This window comes from Pongo abelii, chromosome 15, assembly GCF_028885655.2.
Source record: "Pongo abelii isolate AG06213 chromosome 15, NHGRI_mPonAbe1-v2.0_pri, whole genome shotgun sequence".
Taxonomy (NCBI): Eukaryota; Metazoa; Chordata; class Mammalia; order Primates; family Hominidae; genus Pongo; species Pongo abelii.
This window is the reverse complement of record NC_072000.2, coordinates 77,895,627-77,914,083: the sequence shown is the minus strand read 5'-3', so window position 1 is coordinate 77,914,083 and position 18,457 is coordinate 77,895,627. Positions and strand designations below refer to the sequence as shown.

Below are 18,457 nucleotides of genomic sequence, written 5' to 3'. Positions count from 1 at the left end.
AGAAGGAGAAGCCAGTGTGACTACAGGCAGAGACTGGAGTGATGAGTCACAAGCCAAGGAATGCAGCAGCCACCAGAAGCTGGAAGAGGCTAGAAAAAGATTCTCCTCCAGCCTCCAGAGGGAGCATGGCTTGATTTTCTCCAGATGAAAGTGATCTCAGACTTCTGGTCTCCAGAACCATAAAAGAATACATATCCATCATTTTAAGCCATCAAGTTACAGCAGCCGTAGGAAACTAATACAGAATCAGAGGCCTTGGCAACTGGGAGAGAGGGAGGCAATGTCATTAACAAGGATAAGGAGCACAGGAAAAACAGGGATGATGAATTAAAATTTAAATATAACAAGTTTGAAATACAGACAATACAAATCTGAACAAAGAAATACACAATTAAAAATCTGATATTCTATTTAAGACATCTCAATTCTAACTCTATAAAAGCTTTTAAATGTCTTTAAAATGTTCAGAGCTCATGCTATCTCTACTTTTCTTTGGATAATCAAACTTAAGACATAGTTTATGTATTCTACTATCTGACAACAAGTATGGCTAAAACAGGTGCCAGCTTCTGGAATTACATATTGTCTCTGGAATGTTTATTAAAATAACTAGGAAATCCATGAACCATCTGTTACTGTGAATCACTTACTTAAGCCATTCAGGTTGGCAATTTTTTCAATGCAGTTTGTAGACAGTGAAAGCTTCCTTTAAAAGAACAAAGAAAAAATTTAAATTAATGTGAAAAACGTAAATGGCAAATCAGAAATTATTCCTTAACACTAGTGCCCATGAAAGATAATATTTAAGTAATATTTTCCCCACTCAATCATAGCATTTATTACTTCATTTTGAAATCATTGTTTTTCTCTGATCACCTAAGTTTAACACTCATTGAAAATTTGAAAAAATCTTCTTGAGGGCAATATAGTATTAACAATTTTTTTTTCTTCTTAAGACAGAGTCTCACTCTGTCACCCAAGCTGGAGTGCAGTGGCACCATTTCAGTTCACTGCAACTTCCACCTCCCCAGTTCAAGCAATTCTCCTGCCTCAGCCACCCAAGTAGCTGGGATTACAGGTGCCTGCTACCATGCCTGGCTAATTTTTGTATTTTTAGTGGAGACAGGGTTTCACCATGTTGGCCAAGCTGGTCTTGAACTCCTGACCTCAAATGATCCACTTGCTTGGGCCTCCCAAAGTGCTGGGATTAGAGGTGTGAGCCACTGCATGTGGCCCTGGTATTATCAAATTTTTTAATGCGTACATTTCTTGATCAAGTTTTTCACTTCTAGAAATACATCCTACTGAAATATTAATATAAATGCCAAAAGATATATGAACTAGATTATATGTATTACTGGAATAGCAGAAAAATTGAAAAAATCTATAAACACCTGTTAACTGAGGAACAAATAGTGAAATACTAAGCTGCCACTAAAACAAAGGAGATTGGGCTATAGATACTGACTTGGGAAGATGTCTATGATACATAGTTTAAAAACCATCTAGCAGAACAATACTTTTTTTTTTTTTTTTGGGACAGAGTCTCGCTCTGTGGCCCAGGCTGGAGTGCAGTGGCACGATCTCAGTTCACTGCGACCTCCGCCTCCCGGGTTGAAGCGATTTTCATGCCTCAGCCACCCAAGTAGCTGGGATTATGAGTGTGCGAGTCATGTAAACGACTGGCCAAATCTGTATATTTTCTAGTCATCCCCCACTCCTGAGAACTCCCAGTGAATAATGGAGTGCCTTTAAATCTAGGAATATGGTTGGGAAATAATTCTTTAATTCTTGTTAAGGCAGCTAGCACAAAGAAACTGTCAGCAAAATACGAACAGATTGACTCGAGGTGATATACAAGGTGCTTTAGTATGAGGTATAAAACTTTCTCAAATTTGTTTGCCTTTGAGACAGCTTTATGATAAAAAGATATTTGACCACTTTGAAATCATGCCTGATGCCAAAAAAGCATGTGGTGGTGGATTTTTATGTGACACACTGTGTTCTTATCACAAAGAACAAGCTGCATACAAAAGCTAAATATGTTTGCTCTCCCCTTTGATCCCACAGATGGATATTAGTCTAATGCATGGGTTCACAAATATGTGTCCTAGAATTACCCAACTTGCTTACTGTAAATGCAGATTCCTAGGTTTCATCAGCAAATATTCTGTTTCTATAAATTTGGGATGGGGCTGATCTCCTGCATAAAGTGCAGATGATCAAGGAATCACACTTAGACAAACACAGGGTGAAGAAATCAGAAAAAAACCCAGTGATTCTATGGTATACTATAGCCCTGATGAGAGACACTTGTAGTCTAAAAACATGGTTTCAAGGCAACGTGGTATAATTGCCTCAACTTAGCCACAGAATCCTGATAAAATACATGTATTGAGAAAATAAATTAAAAGAAATTACTATAGATCTGATATTTAAAGTCACAGGAGATAGGATTACAAAATAAGTAGGCCAGGCATAATGGCTCATGCCTGTAGTCCCAGCACTTTGGGAGGCTGAGGTGGGTGGGTCACTTGAGGTCAGGAGTTCGAGACCAGCCTGGCCAACATGGTGAAACCCCATCTCTACTAAAAATTCAAAAAAAATTAGACGGGTGTGGTGGCAAGCGCCTGTAGCCCCAGCTACTTGGGAGGCTGAGGCAGGAGAATTGCTTGAACCCGGGAGGCAGAGGTTCCAATGAGCCGAGATCATAGCACTGCACTGCAGCCTGGGTGACAAAGAGTTTCTCAAAAAAATAAAGTATAATTTGATCCCAATTAGAATTTGTTTTTAAAAGTTAGAAGGCTCTACAAAAATGCTAGCACTGGTTCTCACACAGTGCTGTGATTTTGGTTGATGTTAATTCCTTTCCTTTTTGCTGCTTATATTTTCCAGATGTTTTACAATGTGTCTTTTATAATTTTAAACGTTTTTTTTTTAAGGGGTATCTCTTAGGCATGTAGTAAGAAAATACAGTTCTGACTTTGTGGATAATTTTACAAGAGAAAGTAGTAGATTTCATAAGAGTCATAGTTTATTGTGGTGCTCACTTCAGCAGCACATGTACTAAACTGGAACAATAGATTAGCATGGCCCCTGCACAGGGATGACATACAATCATGATGCATTCCATATTTAAAAAATATATAGTTTATTGTGTTATTTAGCTTCTCCCAAAAGACTAGATGTATATTTTCAAACACATTATAAAAACTGTACTAAAAATATTGTACTGATCGGCTGGGCGTGGTGGCTCATGCTGGTAATCTCAGCACTTTGGGAGGCCGAGGCGGGCGGATCACAAGGTCAGGAGATCAAGATCATCCTGGCTAACATGGTGAAACCCTATCTCTACTAAAAATACAAAAAAATTGCTGGACGTGGTGGCATGTGCCTGTAGTCTCAGCTACCCGGGAGGCTGAGGCAGGAGAATTGCTTGAACCCGGGAGGCGTAGGTTGCAGTGAGCCGAGATCGTGCCATTGCACTCCAGCCTGGGCAACAGAGCCAGACCCCACCTCAAAAAAAGAAAAAAAAATTGTACTATATTGTTCAATATTTTCTATTAATAATCCTATAAATCAGTCATTTTTCATGTTTGACCTTGCCAAAGAGAGAATTACACTAAGCAAACAAAAAATAAATGAAGACCACAGAAAACAAACATATTTTCCTACTTTGTGTGTTTAAGAAAAGAAAGGGAAACCTAACAGCAATACTGGAATGATGAAAAGAGAACTTACTCGCAATTAGCAAGCATGGACAAGGATGCATCCATCTTCTCTATAGGGGGAATCTGGGCATAAAGTTTTATCTCTTTGGCTTCAGATGGCCTCTGGCCAGTTTTCTCTTCCTATGAGAAAAATACATTTGGAAGAAATAACCCATGATTGTAACGTGGAACCAAAAGAGGCCAGAATTTCCCAAGGCTTTTCCATGTTTATTTCAAGACAATTGCTAGAATTTAGCAAACTGTTTAATAATTCTTTACCATTAACTTATTGAAAACATTTACCTACTCACCCTGATAATCAGATTTATATGTGGCTGAATCAGATAACTATTAGGTTCCTACCAAATGAAAATGAGGAGAAAATAAAAAAACTTTTATTTTTGTGGTATTTAAAATTTGAAAAGGACACAAACAAATGCAAAGATATCTCATATTTATGGATCAGAAGAATATAATTAAAATGACCATACTTCCCAATGCAAGCTACAGATTCAATGTAATTCCTATCAAAATACCAATGTCATTTTTCACAGAAATAGAAAAAAAATCCTACAATTTATATGGAACCAAAAAAGAACACAAATAGCCTAAACAATCCTGAGCAAAAAGAACAAAATTGGATGTTATCACACTACCTGATTTCAAGATATATTATAAGGCAAACACAACCCAAACAGCACGGTATTGGTATAAAAGCAGATACACAGACCAATAGAATGGAATGGAGAATCCAGAAATAAGTCCATGTATTTACAGTCAACTGATTTTTGACAAAGGCACCAAGAAAATACATTGGGAAAAGGATACCCTCTTCAATAAATGGTGCTGGAAAAATTGGATATCCAAATGCAGACAAATAAAACTGGACCCCTTTCTCTCACCATACGCAAAAATCAACCATGATGAATTAAAGGCTTAAAGGTAAGACTCAAAACTATAAAGCCACTAGAAGAAAATACAGGGAAAACACTTCAGGACATTGGTCTAGGAGAAGATTTTATGGCTAAGACCTCAAAAGCACAGGCAACAAAAACAAAAATAAACAATGGAACTAAAACTAAAAAGCTTCTGGGCAGGTGTGGTGGTGCACGCCTGTAATCCCAGCACTTCGGGAGGCCGAGGCGGGTGGATCACCTGAGGTCAGGAGTTTAAGACCAGCCTGGCTGACATGGTGAAACACTGTCTCTACTAAAAATACAAAAAAGTAGCCTGGTGTGGTGGCACGTGCCTGTAATCCCAGCTATGTGGGAGGCTGAGGCAGGAGAACTGCTTGAACCCGGGAGGCAGAGGTTGCAGTGAGCTGAGATCGTGCCATTGTACTCCAGCCTGGGCAAGAGAGCGAGACTCCATCTCAAAACGTAAAAATAAAAATAAAAAGCTTCTGCACAGCAGAGGAAACAATCAACAGAGTGAGGAGAAAACCTGTTGAATGGGAGAAAATATTTGCAAACTATTCATCTGACGCAGGAACTCAACACAATGGTAAAATGACAAATAGGCACAGTGGCTCACGCCTGTAATACCAGCAATTTGGGAGGCCAAAGTGGGAGGACTGCTTGAGCCCAAGAGTTGGAAACCAGCCTGAGCAACATAGCAAGACCTCATTTCTATAAATAATTTAAAAATCAGCTAGATGTGGTGGCACATGACTGTGGTCCACCTACTTGGGAGGTGGAGGCTGAGGTGGGAGGATCACTTGAGCTCACTGCACTCCAGCCTGGAGGAACAGAGACCCTGTCCCCAGAAAAACAAACTAATTAACAAAACAAAACTAGAAGCTCAGGAGCCATTTCCTTTGTTTTCCTATGTTTTTTATGACCTACTGCAGTGTAAGACACACAAAACTCCTTTAAAAAACTTAGATCACCACATGTCAATAATAGAAAATAGACTGGGCACAATGGCTCATGCCTATAATCCTAGCACTTTGGGAGGCTGAGCGGGGAGGATCACTTGAGCTCAGGAGTTTGAGACCAGCCTGGGCAATATAGTGAGATCCCGTCTATACTTTAACAAAATTAAATTCAAAGAAAAATAAAATATATTCAAATAATAATAATGATAGAAAATATACAATCAGTTGTAAGATTTAATACACATCCACTCAGTGCTTATTTTTATGACATATATTTGTAGGTTAGAGGAGGAGAAATTGACATCTAGTAGATCCTCAATAAATGTTGGGTAAAATCAATGAAAAAGTGAGACTGATGTCTTTGAATAATCTTAAAGTCAAAAATGCATGGGCCAGGCACAGTGGCTCATGCTTGTAATCCCAGCACCATGGGAGGCTGAGGCAAGAGGATCACTTGAGCTCAGGAGTTCAAGACCACCCTGGGCAACATAATGAGACTCTGTATCTACAACAACAGCAACAACAACAAATTAGCCAGGTGTGGTGATGCACACCTGTAGTCCCAGCTACTCAGGTGTTTGAGCCTAGGACACTGAGGCTGCAGTGAGCTATGATTGTGCCACTGCACTCCAGCCTGGGTGACAGAGCGAAACACTGTCTCAAAAAAAAAAAAAAAAAAAAGTCAAAAATGTATGGCCATGATGTAATCTAGAAATAGACTCTACCAGCCAAAACAAACAAAAAAAAACCACTAGTTATTGTAAGTAAAATAAAATCTCAAAATCCAATTCAAGGAAAATGAAATCTGGTACTAAGTCTACTCCATATTCTTTTTTTTCTTAAGATTTTTCATTAAATATTTAACAAAACAGAAATAAATTATAAAAATACATTTAAAGTAAATGAGAGATTTATAAGCACTAAAACAAGAATTCAAGTATTTCATTATTTTATTGACTTTTGTCTATTTTCCTCAGACACCAAAGCTTCTGAAAGCCTTTTTATTCAAAGCCTACTTACAAAAGCAAAAGGTACATTATTATGCAAAAAAACTACACTAGATCTTAGCCAAAAGGCCAAGAAGTAATGCAAAAAAACTACTGATAACATAGACAAATAAGTTTATGGGCACAGAAATTCAGGAGCCATCTCTGTACTCTATAGAAATTCTGTCTATAATGCTGAATTATAACTGTTCAAACTTTATAGAATGTTATATAATACTGAAAATATAATTTATATATAATGCATGTCTTTTACAATGTAGTTTCCTTTCTAGTATTGCTGCTTGAGTATTCAGGGTTTTTTTCAGTTGTCTATGCATGATTTACATTGTCCACAATGATTGCCTCTGTACTAACCTCCACAAGGCTAAAACCACCTTCTAAAGCCTAGATAATCCACAACTCATATGACTCCAGCATATGAAAATGGTATGTAGCTTAGTGATGATAACAGTTGAAAAAGAAAATGTAGGCCGGGCGCGGTGGTTCACTCCTGTAATCCCAGCACTTTGGGAGGCCGAGGCAGGTGGATCACCTGAGGTCAGGAGTTCGAGACCAGCCTGACCAACATGATGAAACCCCATCTCTACTAAAAATACAAAAAAAATTAGCCAGGCGTTGTGGTGCGTGCCTGTAATCCAGCTACTCGGGAGGCTGAGGCAGGAGAATCACTTGAACCCGGGAGGCGGAGGTTGCAGTGAGACAAGGTCACACCACTGCACTCCAGCCTGGGCGACAAGAGTGAAACTCCATCTCAAAAAAAAAAAAAGAAAAGAAAAGAAAAAGAAAATGTACTAACAGAGAAATTCCAGCAATTTTATAGCAATAGGTAAAATCGGCCTTCCAGTGGTCAGATTTTTTTAATTGAAATTTTTATTATGATATTTAAAGTTTGTCCAGTTCCCCCAAGGGTAACATTTTATGACTATAGTATAATATAACTATGGTATTGCTACTGATACAATCCACTGATTTTATTCAGATTTTCCCAAGTTTGCTTGTGCTCATGTGCATGTATGACTGTGTGTATGTGTGTATTAAGTTTTACACAATTTTATCATCTGTGTAAGTTCATGCATCCACCACCATAGCCAAGATAGCTGAATAGTTCCAATACCAAAAGGATCCTTTGTATTAAATAGCTAGATTTGAATAACTATCTGAAATTTTTCCTTGTACAGTTTCTAAAAGAAGGAAAAAGTCATGTACTCACCCATCTTGCTAAGGCTTCTTTGATTGTTGTTGCTTTGGCCTTTAAAAAAAAAAAAAAGAAAGAAAAGAAAAAACAAAGTTGTTTATATGTATGTATGTATTTATTCTGAGACAGAATCTTGCTCTGTCGCCCAGGCTGGAGTGCAATGGCATGATCTCCGCTCACCGCAACCTCTGCCTCCTGGGTTCAAGCGATTCTCTTGCCTTTGTCTCCCAAGTAGCTGGGACTACAGATGCGTGCCACCAGTCCTGGCTAATTTTTTGTATTTTTAGTAGAGATGGGGTTTCACTATGTTGGCCAGGGTGGTCTCGAACCCCTGACCTCATGATCTGCCTCCCTTGGCCTCCTAAAGTGCTGGGATTACAGGCGTGAGCCACCGTGCCCAGCCCCAATTTGTCTTTATTGGTGTAATTTGTTGATCAACTTTTCAAGCAATAACTATTAGCCTTGGTTTCTACCATTAAAATGATTTCTTTCTTTGAGACTTTATATGCAAAGAGGATGTTTTAATTTCCTGAAATCAGAATGATTTAAATATCTCTGAGAAAAAATAAGGAAATCATTATGTAACACCCATACACTTCCCTCCCACTTGGTTTACAAAAAATATGTAGCTTTCAATACTTGATATTAAAATACATCTTATTTGATTCTAAGGATTTACATCTTTCTTACATTTTAATATTGAAATTTGGATACATCTTATAATCAAGAACAATTTACAATTGCTGTGGGTAGGTGGCAGTGGTGAAATTTTAGAAAAATATTAACCACTTTATTTCATATCATATATTCCTTTTTATGTTTGCAAAGGATGAGGATAAAGGATAGGATAAAAATCTGTATGTCTACATACATTTAAAAGAACTCTATCAATAAGTACAAAATAAAAATTTTAAATGATAAAGTATTTGTCATAGTTCAATTCAAACCATGTTTTTCTTAGTAAAACATAATGTTGCACCTTATAATTAACAGCAGCTTAGATTCAATTTAATATATTTAAAACTCTAAAGGTACCCAACGGAAGATATCCTTAATGAATTATTGCTGGTGCTCTTTTTTTAAAAAAGAACCCCAAAGAATAATAAAAGAAAAGTTTTTAAACTATGTGAACAAATGTGAACCTGAAAGAATCAATTCTTCAAGACGAATCCTGAGTAGTTAACTGGGCCTAAATTTAAAACAGGGCCTAAGCTAGGCACAGTGTCTCACATCTGTAATCCCAGCACTTTGGGAGGCCAAGGTGGGAGGATCACTTGAGGCCAGGAGTTCAATACCAGCCTGGGCAACATAGAGAGACTCCACCTCTACAAAACAAAATTTAAAAAAAATTAGCCTGGCATGGTGGTGCATGCCTATAGTCCTAGCTATTTGGGAGGCTAAGGTGGGATGATTGATTGAACCCAAGAGATTACAGTGAGGGATAATCGCACCACCACATTCCAGCCTGGGCAACAGGGCAAGCCTGTCTCTAAAAAAATTAAATTAGATTAAATCAAATTAATTAGAGCCAAGCAGCCATTTGCTTACTAAAGGTCACACGCATACTATGAGTTCCCCCCAAAAACACACGTCTGTTCAACTTTGGGACTTCCAGAGTTCATATGAACCAACCAATCAGAACTCACCTGAATCAACCAATCAGCTCACTTGACTCAACCAATCAAGGCCCAGCTGTATCAACAAACCAGAACTGAATGAGTTTGAATCCTTCATTTGCATAAACAGACCTGACTGAGAAGGTGGGCAGGAACTTTTGCTATAAAACTCAAGCCCTCCCTTTGTTCTCTGGAACACACCTTCCTTCTATATCTAAGGCTGCATCTAGCCATATGCAAACTGTTCATTGAAATAAAGTCTCTTCCCTCCATTTCCTTTTGAGAGAATTTTTGTTCACAAATATATACCATTATATCTAGAAAGTAAAGACATACTAATAAGCAACCCTTGGGTTAAAAAGAAAATTATAAAATAAAGAAAAAAGTCAAAATTTGGGGAATATAACACTAAGAAGGAAACTTACAGATTCAAATACATTTGTCAAAAAATAAGAGATAGAAAACAAATGAGATAGGTGTTCACACATTTCGCAAAGTACATCATTACAAACCCAAAGAAGGTAGAAGGAAATACAAAGGAAAAAGTCAATGAAAAACAGTATGGGGGGATAAAATAATTAACAAACTAAAAGTTGGTTCTTAAATCCCTGGCAAGCCTGATTGAGCAAAAAAGAAGGCAATACAAATTGAAAATATAGAATGATCCAGGCATGGTGGTTCATGCCTGTAATCCCAGCGCTTTGGGAGGCTGAAGTGGGAGGACTGCTTGAGCCCAGGAGTTTGAGACCAGCCTGGGCAAGGCAGTGAGACTTTGTCTCTACAAAAAATAAAAAAAAATTAGAGCGTGGTGGCACTGGGTGTGATGGCACATGACTGTGGTGCCAGCTACTCTGGAGGCTGAGGTGGGAAGATCACTTGACCCAGGGAGAGAGGGTGCAGTGAGCCAAGATTGCACTACTACACTCCATCCTGGGCAACAGAGCAAGACCCTGTCTCAAAAAATGTATATAACCTGGACAACATAGCAAGACCCCATCTCCACAAAAAAATACAAATTTTAGCCAGGCATAATGGAAGGCACCTGTAGTTCCAGCTACTGGGGGGCTGGGGAACTGGGCAGGGGCTGAGGCGGGAGGACCACTTGAGCCCAGGAGGTCAGGGCTGCATGAGCCTAAATGGTGCCACTGCACTCCAGCCTGGGTGACAAAGCGAGATCTTGTCTCAAAAAACAAACAAACAAACAAAAACCACACAAACACATATACAGAAAAAGAGAGAGAATACAGAGAAATAACTATAGACACCACAGAGATTTTAAAAATAAAATATCATGGCTGGGCACAGCGGCTCACGCCTGTAATCCTAGCACTTTGGGAGGCTGAGGTGGGTAGATCACTTGAGGTCAGGAGTTTGAGACCAGGCTGGCCAACATGGTGAACCCCCATCTCTACTAAAAATACAAAAATCAGCCGGGCATGGTGGTGTGCACCTGTAGTTCCAGCTACCTGGGCGGCTGAGGCAGAAGAATTGTTTAAATCCAGGAGGTGGAGGTTGCAATGAGCCGAGATTGCGCCATTGCACTCCAGCCTGGGTGACAGAGCAAGACTCTGTCTCCAAAATAAAAAATAAATATCATAAGCAAACATATGGCAATAAAATTTAAAACCTAGACAAGGCATGCATTTCTATAAAAAACATAAAAGTGTCAAAACTGTCATAAGAATCAAGAAAATTTGAATAGACCAATACTATTTAAAATATTAAAATGATAGATTTACCCTTATCCTCCTCCCACAATACTCCAAGCCTAGACACTTTTACAATTGAGTTCTACTAAGCTGTCAAGGGTATTCCCTGTAACAAGTTGTTTCAGAAACCAGAAAAAGAGGGAAAGCTGCCAACTTATTTTAAGAGGCTAGTATAACCTTGATGCCATAACCACATAAGGAGCCCAATTTACTTTTCAACATGGATTTGAAAATCCTAGATACAATATTATATCTTCAAGCTGGACATGGTGGCTCATGCTTGCAATCCCAGCACTATGGGAAGCCAAAGCTGGAGGATCGCTTGAGGCCAGGAGTTTGAGACCAGCCTGGACAACACAGCAAGACCCCATCTCTACAAAAAAAAAAGAAACAGAAAAAAAAATATTAGATTGTCAAAGCCAGTGGTGTTTATTGAACCATGATCAAGAATAGATTATCCCAAGAGTACAAGGAACACAACAAAAGAATCTATAAATATAACTAATTAATGGATTAGAGGGGAAAGTCACATTTATTTCAATAAGCATGGAAAAAGTACTTGATAAAGTTCTACATCTGATGTTAAAAGCTCTTAGCAGCTGGGTTTGGTGACACATGCCTGTAGTCCCAGCTACCCAAGAGGCTGAGGCAGAAGGATTGCTGGAGCCCCATAATTGAAGGCCAGTCTAGGCAATATAGTAAGACCCCAGCTCTTTGAAAAATAAAATAAAAGCTCTCAGCTAAAAATTAAAGGGAAATTGCCTGGTCAGGCACAGTGGCTCACACCTGTAATCCCAGGACTTTCAGAGGCTGAGGTGGGAGGATTTCTTGAGGTCAGGAGTTTGAGAACTGCCTGGGCACCACAGCAAGACTCCCGTCTCCAAAAATAAAATAAAAAATAAACAAAAAGAAAGGGAAATTCCTTGATAAAAGCTATATACCAAAACTCTATAACAAACACCATACTTACTGGAGAAATGCATTTATTTCAGCAAATATTAATTGTCTATTATCTACCAAGCACTCCTCTGTGTTTAGGATATATCAATGAACAAAACAGAGATTCCTGCCTTCATGGAGCTTACATCTATTAGAAGGAACAGATGATAAAAATATATACAGTTGGCCCTCCATATCCTCAGGTTCCACATCTGCAGATTCAACCCACCACGGATAGAAAACATGTGAAAAAAATCCACTAAAAAGTAACAATAACAACAATAAAAAATAATACAAATTGTAAAAACAATGGCCAGGTGCAGTGGCTCATGCCTATAATCCCAGCACTTTGGGAGGCTAAGGTCAGAGGATCACTTGAGGCCAAGAGTTGAAACCAGCCTGGACAATACAGTGACACCCCATCTCTACAAAAAATAAAGATAAAAAAATTAGCCAGGCAAGGTGGCATGTACCTGTAGTCCTAGGTACTCAGGAGGCTGAGGCAGGGGGACTATTTGAGTCCAGGAGTTCAAGGTTGCAGTGAGCCATGATTATGCTACTATACTCCAGCCTGGGCTACAGAGTTAGACCCTATCTCAAAACAAAACAAAATAAAAATACAGTATAACAACTATTTAAATAATATTTACATTGTATTGGGTAGTATAAGTAACTTAGAGATGATTTAAAGTATACTGGAGAATGTATGTAAGTTATATGCAAATACCACACCATTATATGTAAGGGACTTGAATGTCCATAGATTTCAGTATCCTAGGGAGTCCTGGAACCAATCCCACATGAATACCAAGGGAGAACTGCATATAATAAGAAAATTATATAGTATATTAGAAGGTAACAATTACTAAGGAAAAAGAAAACACTGGAGATGAGTAAAGGGTATCAGAATGTATGTAAATGTGTGTGGAGGATGTTAGTTTCAAATAAAATGGACAAAGTGGGCCTAACTGGGAAGGTAACATTAAATGTATTCCCTTTAAAAATCTCAAACAGGTGGGGCACGGTGGCTCACGCCTGAAATCCTAGCACTTTGGGAGGCTGAGGCGGGCGGATCAAGAGGTCAGGAGATCAAGACCATCCTGGCTAACACAGTGAAACCCCGTCTCTACTAAAAAATACAAAAAATTAGCCGGGCATGGTGGCAGGCGTCTGTAGTCCCAGCTACTCAGGAGGCTGAGGCAGGAGAATGGCGTGAACCCGGGAGGCGGAGCTTGCAGTGAGCCGAGATCGCGCCACTGCACTCCAGCCTGGGTGACAGAGCGAGACTCTGTTTCAAAAAAAAAAAAATCTCAAACACATCGGCTGGGCGCGGTGGCTCATGCCTGTAATCCCAGCACTTCGGGAGGCTGAGCTGGGTGGATCCTGAGGTCAAGAGTTCAAGACCAGCCTGGTCAACATGGTGAGACCCCCGTCTCTACAAAAAATATGCAAATTAGCCAGGCGTGGTGGCAGGTGCCTGTAATTCCAGCTACTCGGGAGGCTGACGAGGAGAACTGCTTGAACCCGGGTGGTGGAGGATGCAGTGAGCCAAGATTGCACCACTGCACTCCAGCCTGGGCAACAGAGTGAGACTCTGTCTCAAAAAAACAAAAACAAAAAGAAATCTCAAACACATCAAGGATCACTTCTAATCACCACTATGAATAATAATTATTATTTATAATAATTAATATATATATATTTATTATCCTTCTCCTGGCCGAGAGAAGATATTTTCAATATGAAACCAATGAGGACCAATATTTAGAATACACAAGGAATGCCTAAAATTCAAAAACAAAAAGAAAAATGGAAAAATTGGTAAAAATATGAAGAGAAAATCCACAGAAACTGAAACCCAGATGACTAATAAGAATATCAAGAAGGCTGGGCATGATGGCTCACGCTTGTAATCCCAGCATTTTGGGAGGCCGAGGCGGCCATATCGCCTGAGTCCAGGAATTCAAAACCAGCTTGGGCAACATGGAGAACCCTCTCTCTTCTAAAAACACAAAAAAATTAGCCAGGCGTGGTGGTGCAGGCCTGTAGTCCCAGCTACTCGCAGGGGCTGAGGTGGGAGAATCCCGGAAGGTGGAGGAGCCCTGATGCAGCCACTGCACTCCAGACCAGGCAACAGAGCGAGATCTTATCACCCCAAAAAACAAAAACAAACAACAAATATATATATATATTTGTTATATATATATATATACACACACATATATATACATGTGTATATACATATATATATGAAATGAGGTGTTGCAACACATCGAGAATCAGAAAAATGCAAAGTAAAACAATGGAATACTAAAACACACCCTCGGATTGGCAAAAGTTAGAAAGTTGGTGAGCACATAAAGAAAGGGGAACTCTTGGCCAGGCACAGTGGCTTATGCCTGCAATCCCACCATTTTGGGAGGCCTGGGTGGACAGATCACTTGAGGTCAAGAGTTTGAGACCAGCCTGGCCAACATAGGGAAACTCCATCTCTACCGAAAATACAAAAATTAGCCGGGCGTGGTGGTGAGCGCCTGTAATCCCAGCTACTCGGGAGGCTGAAGCAGAAGAATCGCTTGAGCCCTGGGGGCAGAGGCTGCAGTGAGCCGAGATTGTGCCACTGCACTCCAGCTTGGGCGACAGAACGAGACTCTGCATGAAAACAAAACAAAACAAACAAACAAGAAGAAATGGGAACTCTCCTGCACTGCTGAAGGAAGTAAACACTGGTCAAGCCATTCTGGAAAGCAGCCTGAAAAGTGCCTAGGCAAATTAAGTATACATAGACCCTATGACGGTACAATCCCACTCCTGGGTGTGTTTCCAAGAGAAATCTTTTGCATGGGTCCATAAAAAGGTATTTTCACAACACAGTTTGTAGAAAAAGAATTGAAGCCATCTAGCTGTTTATTGCGGCAATATAAATTGGTATAAGGTTTAACTGGTTTCCCTATAGATAGAAGGAGTCAAAAACTCAAGTGCCTGAAGGTCCTCATGGACATAACTAATAGGTAAAACTGGCCAACTAAGGACAGGACTAGTGTAAAGAAGATAACCTCTGCTCAGCTCCAGACAACTGTTAGCAGGTGGGACTGGGGAAAAGAGCTACCCTAATACACCATACTTCTTCAAATTTAAAAACTCCATTGAGTAACACCTTTATTTTATGTATCATTAAGTAAGAAAAGATGCTGCCAGTTATAACATACTATATCTCAGTAATACGAAAATGTGAAAAAAAAGTGTCCATTGGTGAAACACGATATTTATTTTTCTTTTTCTTTTTTTTTTTTTTTTGAGACAGAGTCTTGCTCTGTCGCCCAGGCTGGAGTGCAGTGGCACGATCTCAGCTCACTGCAAGCTCTGCCTCCCAGGTTCACGCCATTCTCCTGCCTCAGCCTCCCAAGTAGCTAGGACTATAGGCGCCTACCACCACGCCTGGTTAATTTCTTTTTTTTTCTATTTTTAGTAGTGATGGGGTTTCACCATGTTAGCCAGGATGGTCTCGATCTTCTGACCTTATGATCCGCCCACCTCGGCCTCCCAAGGTGCTGGAATTACAGGAGTGAGCCACTGCGCCCCGCCCTAATATTTATTTTTCAAGAGAAATTGGAAATCTTGGTTTTAATGTGAAATATCATCATTTGAAGACATTGTCCTGAAGTGGCAGGTCATAAGGGGAAAAAAAAGACACTGAAGGATATATTTTTTTAAACTGAAATACTATGTGGGCCAATATTTCTGGAGGGACCCAGGTCTGCTAGTTTGCAGACTAAGCTAGTTCTAAATAGTCATGAGCTGCATAACAAGTTTCAGTTAACAACCAACCACATATAAGACAGTGGTTACATAAGATTGTAATACTGTATTTTTACTGTAACTTTTCTATGTTTGTTTGTTTATTTGAGACAGGGTCTTGCTCTACTGCTCAGGCTGGAGTGCAGTGGTGCGATCCCAGCTCACTGCAACCTCCACCTCCCAGGTTCAAGAGATTCTCATGCCTCAGCCTCCTGAGTAGCTGGGATTACAGGCACTCGCCACCATGCCCGGCTAATTTTTGTATTTTTAGTAGAGGCAGAGTTTCACCATGTTGGCCAGGTGGATCTTGAACTCCTGACCTCAGGTGATCTGCCCGCCTCGGCCTCCCAAAGTGCTGGGATTACAGGCCTCTGGGATTACAGGTGTGAGCCACCACACCCTGGCCACTTTTCTGTGTTTAAATACACAAATACATTGTGTCAACTGCCTACAGTATTCAGTACAGTAAAATGTTGTAAAACTTTGTAGCCTAGGAGCAATAGCCTACATCATCTGGCTTTTGTAAGCATATTCTATGATGTTTGCAAGGCAAAACTGACAATAATGTGTTTGTTAGAATGTATCCCTGTCATCATTAAGTGACTTATAACTGTACTGGTTCTGAATCTCTATTTGAAGATTTTCAACAATCACCATGGTTCATACTTTCATAAATATTTAGGTCTGAGCCTTTCTTCACCTGAATATAAACCTAGGTTCCAGAACTTTTAACTTTCCTTGGCAGTGGTTTTCAGCTAACTGCTTGGGGAACAAAGTAAGGAAAGCAGGGGGGAAACTACTTTTTAAAGAGTGGTATTTCATCTTGTTGAGGGCAGGCATGACTTCCTCATCATTTCCATCTCCTGGGCTCAATTTCTGCCCACTTATATAGCACTGGAATCACCAAAAGAAGACAAGTAATTATGCTTCTTCTTCATAAACATCTCTATCCAGTAGGACATTACATACTTTGCTCAATAGCTCTGGCTGGGTCTGTAATCCTTTTCAAACGACTAGTTAGAACTATCAAGTAAGTAAGCAAGAGAGTGAACACTTCAAGTAAGAGTTGAGGAGCATCTCTAGGTAAAACCATTACTTCATAAAGAGCTCTGATTGGATATACAGCTTGTAGATTTCAAACCTAAGGCAACAGCATTTCTTAGTGTGGTGGGATGCCCCCCAATTTTATAATCACTTGAGGTGTGTTGTCGAAATGCACATTCCTGAAACCCCCAATCATATTAAAAATTCATAATCTGCATTCCAACAAGCCCATACCTATGCATATTGAAATTTGAGAATCACTGCTCTAATATATCCATCAGAGTGTGTTTTACAGTGTCACCTAATAACTGCACTCGTAGTCATTCAGAAGGCAACCTGGGTACATCACAGGTTGTGAAAACTGCTGCAATCCGTGTTATACAGCACCCTCTGGTAACCAGCCCCTCCCTGCATCTCGACGGGGGGTCACTAAAATTACTTCTATGTAAAGAGATATCTTTATCTACACTCTCCTTCCCATCACCCTTCCCACTCCAATACGCTCTTTTTAGAGAATTTCCTGCTCTTCGCCCTCCCTTTTCTCCTGTCTGAGTCCCTCCACCTTAACCCAACCTCCGATCCACTCCAGGCCGCCCTCACCACAGACCACCCCCAGCCAGGGCTTCTCTTTCGCCTCGGGCCCCTGACTCCACAGGGCTAGCGTCAGCTACCGGCTCCCTTCCGCTGTTCAAGGACCCCCAGACCCTCAACACTCCACAGTCACCCTTTTCCACTCCCAATCTTCTCTCAGCTTTGGCTACGCGGCCCGAAAGGTACTCACCATTCCGGCGGTTGCTACTGTCACTGCTCTGGTTGCTAGGGCCCGCGGGGTCAGTGCGCGTGCGCACTTCTCCGCGCTCTCCGCGGAAGCCCCATCCCCGGCAGCGGTCCTTTCTCTCCGCCCTCAAGGTGGTGCGAGCGGGGCATTGTGGGACTGCGTGGCGGCCGCCGGGGTCCTCCCGTCCGGCTGTTGCTGGCTGCCCTTTTGCTTCCTTAGGTCTTAACCCCGCACAGGAGTGGTCAGGACCGAAAGCAATTTCAGCTGATCTGTAGTGACTTGCCCGCCTAAAGTTAAAAACCTTAAAACGTCCCCCTAACAACTGCCCTTTTCATAAAATAATGTTCTTAATTCCTTTGCCCTACCGATGGCCTTTCCCACCCTTTTCCGGACGAGGGGAGAATAAGCGGCTTGCTGTAATTTATCTCTCCATCCCACTGAGAATACTAGAGCCAAACTCCACCGATTTTATGTTTCTTTACCCCGGATCCTCCAGGGAGCCAGAGGCAGCTGAAAGCTCGGTTCCACATTTTAAATATCACAAATTGTTGGTTTTAATCACCAGGATGTCTTTTTTTCCCCACCTACCAAATGAGCTAAAAATTATTAACAATAATAATAATTCATAGAGTTGCTAGGGGTATGGAGAAGTAGGGACACACAAATACGCTGCTGTTTATAATTGATACAGCCTTTCTGGAAGGCTGTTGGCTGTTCAAAAACTTTTGCACCCTTTGTGATCCAGCAGTTCCACTTCCAGGACTTTATCCTGAGCACAGAGATGT

The 18,457-nt window shown here is 40.4% G+C and overlaps 1 protein-coding gene and 1 pseudogene across 1 annotated transcript in view; one reads left to right on the top strand and one right to left on the bottom strand.

The window, feature by feature from the left end:
• DNAL1 (dynein axonemal light chain 1) overlaps nt 1-17,808 on the bottom strand; it is a 53,164-nt gene extending 35,356 nt beyond the window's left edge. The window contains exons 1-4 of the mRNA XM_024231705.3: nt 17,676-17,808; nt 7,804-7,842; nt 3,742-3,851; nt 651-706 (exon numbers count right to left, since the gene is read on the bottom strand). Coding sequence (XP_024087473.1) covers nt 651-706; nt 3,742-3,851; nt 7,804-7,842; nt 17,676-17,678 — 208 coding nt within the window. The 5' untranslated portion in view covers nt 17,679-17,808. The remainder of the gene's footprint in view (nt 1-650; nt 707-3,741; nt 3,852-7,803; nt 7,843-17,675) is intronic.
• On the top strand, nt 3,043-3,139 carry LOC112128859 (U6 spliceosomal RNA; annotated as a pseudogene).
• Nucleotides 17,809-18,457: the final 649 nt, after the last annotated feature.